Source organism: Eptatretus burgeri, chromosome 7, assembly GCF_056783735.1.
Source record: "Eptatretus burgeri isolate ZD-2024b chromosome 7, Ebu_testis_v1, whole genome shotgun sequence".
Lineage (NCBI taxonomy): Eukaryota > Metazoa > Chordata > Myxini > Myxiniformes > Myxinidae > Eptatretus > Eptatretus burgeri.
Window position 1 is genome coordinate 25,014,292 of NC_140967.1, and position 6,000 is coordinate 25,020,291.

The following is a 6,000-nucleotide window of genomic DNA, read 5'->3' on the forward strand; positions in this document are numbered from 1 at the left end:
CATACATAAGACATTGCTATGAAGAGGGATGTAGATCCAAATGTATTATATGGGGATTAAGGGAGGGGAGGGGGGACGAGGTGGTACAGAATGGGGCAGGGACTATGTGGTAAAGGGATTTGTTAATTTTACAAATACAAAGGGGATTTTGAAAGCCGTTATTGCCCCACCTCCCTTTGCCCCAGTCCCATATGCACCCCGTAGGCACCAATCAAAACTCCTCTGTCCTTCTGGTCACACAAAATAAATAGATGACTCAAAAATACAGATTTCCTTCAGAAAAATGTGGCAAAGCACAAAACTGGAATGTAAGATGCTTGCTATAAGGACATGCAGAGTGCTGATCCTACCTGCAGAAATCCACTTGGGTCATTTTCCTTCATCACCTCCAGGCAAAATTCCATTAGGCCTGTGGTTTGACGAAGTTTCACAGAACAATGACTCATCTGATCACGAACCACCTGGAAAAAATAAAAATCATCAGCACCTTCTGCTTGTTTTACAATCTTTGTCATCTTATTATGAATCAAAGATAATTTATCAGTTATCGTACTCACCAGTAATCTCAAATGGTAAAGTAATACTTGATCAAACACCACATGTTCTTCATCAAGGTTGTCTTAATCAAGGTTGCAAAAATGCTACAGTTGGAACTATAGTACACGGAGTAGTACTCTCATATACTATAGTTGGTAACAGGTCCTACTACAGTAGTCTTCAGAGAATTACTACAGGAAAGGAATGCTTGTTTTTTGCCTGGGTACGTGACTGTCAAAATGTCACAAAAACCATATTTGAATGTTCCTCATGCAAAATTGCTCAATACACACCAAGACATCAAACCCATGAAGCGCAACAATGATTCAATCAATCCCCCACACAAAACTGAAGGATAACCTTGAACTTAGATTATAGGAAACCAGTGCATCACGACAAATTACCGAAACTATTACTTTGAGGCTCTATGTAAATAAACAAGTCCATAACCGGATGAAGAACTGGATTATGAGATTATTTCAATTTGATAACTGCATCATTACTGCCGACAAGTGACAACCTTCTTTACCCTTCTGCTAATGTATGGAGGTGGATGGCATTTGCATCCTTTCATTTCAGAAGATGCACGGGTGGAAATATAAAGCTGACTGGTAGCATAGCCTGCATTTATTACTCCACACACAAGAAGCGAAAAGCAGGGTTAAGCAATTAGTTCACGTCTGTCTGTCGTTCTGTCCACACACGTCAGTATATGATCGAGTAACAACTTAATTTCAGTTGAATGTTATATTTTGAACACGAATCAGAACATGAATCGGAAAATAAACCTGCCGTTTAACAGTACTTTGGTCTGAATTTGTCCCAATCGCACATGTGCAGAGAGGAGTACAATAATTTCTTCTTACTCAACCTGTCTGGCAGTCAAACAAAATTGAAAATCATTCCAAACAGGAATATTACTGTTTTCAAGGTCATCATAAAGGACACAAACAACAGTCACAAAGAACAAATGTGACGTGTTAAATAAGGTGGTGTAAAAGATGCGGCATCAATGGCAGTAAACTTCTGAGAATTTTTTTTTCCCTTTAACCTTCAGAGTCTCTATTCTATTTCAATTGAACGAGATACGTGAACACTGCAAAATCGCCTTTTTGCCACTTTCAAAATCCTTCCGTTTAGCAGTACAGTCATACCTCCTATAACACTGCTTTATATGATGCTGTTTCAGTGTAGCACTCTTCATCCTGGGTGCAATTACTATATATGTACTTAATCCTGGTTAAACGGAAAAAAAAGAAAAAAAATCAGCGTGCTGTGGAGGAGAAAGAACATGAAACTGAGGGAGCTCTTCCTATAATGGCAATTGATGACAGCCATGTTGTCAGAGGGCATCACCAAGATCAATTAGACCCTCGACATTTGGTTGGAGAACGTTCCTGACTGGAACGCAGGAGCAGTGTCAAGAGAGGTGGTCTGGCAGATATCGCTTGCTACCAGGAAATGCTGCGGGAGAGGAAACAGTGGGCAAGGCAGTCTAGCCGAGATGCCTTCTTCAACAAGAAGTCTGCAGTTCCCAAGGATGAATCACAAGCTGGCTCATTCTCCTGGGAGTAGCTCCTTCCATTGTCTTACCGTTGCCATGTAGGAGGATTTTTGTTATTGTCATTAAATACTAACTCTACATTATAAAATACTTTCATGCATTTTCATGTGTACAGTATCTTTGATATTATTGCCATTACCGATACCTCAATGAAGCCCTCGGATGGCACTCATACGTGAGAAATGGCGAAACTATGAACACATCTTCATTAGAACAGTGTTATAAATACTTCCTATGGAGCTGTTTCACACATATCTGCAGCGTTATAGTGTTGGGAATTTGAAAAACTATCACACACAACATCCAGGTTCCTATAGCTCAGTTATATCGGTCAGTATGTGTTTTATAGATAGCTTCCTTCGCTTGTCTAGTGGGTGAATCAATGTAAATGCGCTGTGATTTATTTTAATAGTTAGGAGTTTTATCGGGATTCTGCAGAGAAGAGCAACGACCCTCCCGCCCCGAGATTCTTGCAGCGTAAGCAAGAATGACGGTTAGAAGGATGCTGCAGAAAAGAACGACAATCCCCCGCCCCGGGATTTTCCCGCGCGCCGGGGAGGGGAAGGGTTAAGCACGCCGGAGTGCATAAAAGGAAGAAAAGGAGCAGCAAGCAGAAGCAAAAGGAGAGAGCAGCGAGCCAGCCAGCCAGCCAGCGAGGAGAAGCGAAAGGAGAAAGGAGCCAGCAAGAGGCAAGCGAGAGAGAAGCCAGCCAGTGAGAAGCAAGGAAGGAGCGCTGATCTTGCTGGAGCGCTCATCGTGTTGGAGCGCTCGTGTTGTGGGAGCGCTCGTCTCCAAAGGCCTGGACTGGTCTTTCCACTGCGCCTGGAACGTCTTCTTCCTCCTCCTCCTCCTCCTCCTGAGGATTGAGCTTGAGAGGGACAATCTGCCGCCGGAGCCGGAAGGGTTGCGTGTCATGGCTGGAGAGAATAGACTCGATGTTTTGGTGGCCGGGACGGGCGCCGAACCGAGTCATCCTGAAGACCGCACGAGGCGGACAGGTCCAAAGTAGACCCTGGCCCTCAGCTCCACTATCCTCCGAGCTGAAGTCCGAAATAAAGGCGTCAGCCACCACTTCTTTTGGGTGTGTGTGTGTGTGTGTGTGTGTGTGTGTGTGTGTGTGTGTGTGTGTGTGTGTGTGTGTGTGTGTGTGTGTCTGTGGGCCCCTCCTCTAAGTAGTATACTGTTAAGTGCTTTTGCCTGTACATCCGTGCATTGTCTGATATTCGGTTTAATTCTGCCTCTGACGTGCTCCCCTCGTCCCCCCATTATTGTTGAATAAATACCCCGATTGTTAAATGTATCAGCTCGTTTTGTGTTTCTTTCATTGGTTCAACATGGCGCGTGATTGAGAATTAGTACGGCATTTCGGGCCGGTAAATTGTCATTTGGTCCGGCGTGACTTTGGTAATTCCGCTCGGTTACGCCGGATCCGAGTCGGCGATCGCGACTCGATTTGGACAAAGTTGGCCGAGGGTGAATTTCCCTGGTAGTTGGACCACATGGGTATTTAGGTAAATTGAAATTGGCAATCGACCCTACCCCGCGTGGTCTATCCATTGGCGAACTTCGGTCCAATAGAGGACCCGTCGGCTCCGGACTTATCCGGGGCGACGATCTATACATTCTGGGTGATCGGTCGGGCTGACTTTCAGCTCCATCTAGCGGTCGTGCTCGCGGCCAACGTCCGGCCCCACAACAATAGGAGGTACTGTGTATTCCTGTACTTGGACATGTGAAATAAGGTGGTATAGAAGAATGCATCAAGGGCACGAAACTTCTGGAATTTTTTTATACAACCTGTAAAACCACTATTATATTTCAGCATGAAAGGAGAATCCAAACGTAAAAGTTAAAAGGGAACTCAAACATTAAAGGGGAGCCCAAATACATTTTTTTTCCTGAAAATCATTGAAAGTCATGAATCACGATCTAATTTGAAAGGGGAAAAAATTGAATTTTTTTTTGCCAATTATAAAGTACCGAAAAAAGCTCAAGAGTGTCGATTTTCGATTTTCGCCAGTAACATCACCCTTGAAACCCACCTTCATCCAAATGGCGGCTAACATCGAGAAACGGTGTAAAGTGTTTCTACCTCAGATTCCGATATTGATTCCACCATCATTAACATCTCTGATGGTCCTCAGTATGTTGCAACTGCTCAATAGGATTTTGAAGAAACTATTAGAGACAAAATTAGTGATGGAAACACTTTCAGGGGAACTATGGAGTCGTATCGCTTTGAGCCTGATGCGAACGATTCAGACGAAGTTGGTGACAATGGAGGTGTTAGTGAGGATGAAAACGCCGGTTTTTTGTTTTTCCATTCAATCGACGGTTTATAAGGAATGTTGTATTAATTGATAAATCAGTTATATTAGTCCGGCAGAAACACGGCATGGCACAACACAGCACGGACACCGTGCAGGCACACTTGGACACTGCCGACAAAATGGGTGACGAATGCTTTGTCTCATCATCGCAGGCTGACCCTGGTGTCCTGTATGTTATGGGATCATCCCGTTTCATACTTTCTCTGGATGCCATTTGTGTCTGTGGTCATGCCAATGTTCCATGCTGTGTCGTACCATGTCAATATCCCACCCCAGTGGAGAGGGGATAGTAGAGCAGCTAACAGCTGATTTTGAGGAGAATCTTTCAAATGGTGATACAAGCATGAAATTTGGTATGAACATGCCAAAAGGGTCATTCTTCAATTTTAGTCGATGAGCCAATCAAAAATCCAAGATGGCCGCCTTTTTTCAAGATGGCCACTGGTTCAACCCATGAAATACAATTTTTGACATATCTCATGAAAGAAATGACTTATTTGAATGATTTCTGTTTCTATCCATATGTTTTGGGACATGCTGAAACAGATTATACCCATTAAAACCTTCTGGGATATGAATTTTTAACCTGTTGTGTTTATTTTTGTGCATGCGAGACATGCTGCAGGGAAATGTGTCACTTATTATCAAAGCAAATGATACTGATGTTGTTGTCATTGCCATCTCTGTAATGTTATCTCTGCAGAAGCTGGGCATGAAGAAAATGTGGATTGCCTTTGGTCAAGGAAGACATTCATGATGGATTCCTGTACATGAGCTTGTTATCAAGATTGGACCAGGAAGAGCTCATGGAATGCCATTCTTTCATGCATTTACTGGATGTGATGTTGTCTCTGCCTTCTGTGGGAAAGGCAAAAAAATCTGCATGGCAAACATGGAATGTGTGTAGTGAGGTAACTAGAACATTCTTCAAATTGAGCCAGAAACCAACTGAGTTTGATGATGATGACCTGCACCACCTAGTGGTGGTGCACCACCACCTAGCAACCATACATGTTAATGATGCCAGATTAGACCTCTTTGCACACAAACAAAGGTCTTATGATGCTATACCACCAACTCAAGCTGCACTGAAGGAACATTCAAAACGAGCAGCTTATCAAGCAGGATGCATCTGGGGTCAGGCAACAATCCGCCAGCCAGAAGAGCACAGTCCCAGTGACTGGGGTTGGAACAAACAAGATGGTATCTGGAGGATATGCTGGACTATCCTTCCTTCCATTGCAGCCAGCTGCCAGCAGCTGACCAAGTGTGGATGCAAGAAAGAATGCGGTGGAAGAGGTAAATGTTTTTGGTGTGGCTTGAGCTGCACAGCACTCTGCAGTTGCACGTGTCTGGAGTAGCAAGAAAGGACAATGACTCTAGTTACTTGATGCACATTGTGCATGATTTGTTCCCAGTTTAGAGACACTGTGCACCCAATTACACATAACATAACGGCAAAGGAGCTGTTTTTGTCCTTGTATTTACATGTATGGAACTAGTCAGTGATTGATCCCGTCCAAATGGCATTAACCAAAGCATATGTTACAAGATTCCGTCCAGAAACTT

The 6,000-nt window shown here is 43.6% G+C and overlaps 1 protein-coding gene across 5 annotated transcripts in view; it reads right to left on the minus strand.

Annotated features, from left to right (window-relative positions):
• LOC147022837 (E3 ubiquitin-protein ligase TRIM9-like) overlaps positions 1-6,000 on the minus strand; it is a 132,704-nt gene that overhangs the window by 39,265 nt on the left and 87,439 nt on the right. For all 5 annotated transcript variants that reach the window (XM_085887707.1, XM_085887706.1, XM_085887709.1 and 2 more), the window contains exon 4: positions 351-461. In XM_085887707.1, the coding sequence (XP_085743833.1) occupies positions 351-461 (111 nt within the window). The remainder of the gene's footprint in view (positions 1-350; positions 462-6,000) is intronic.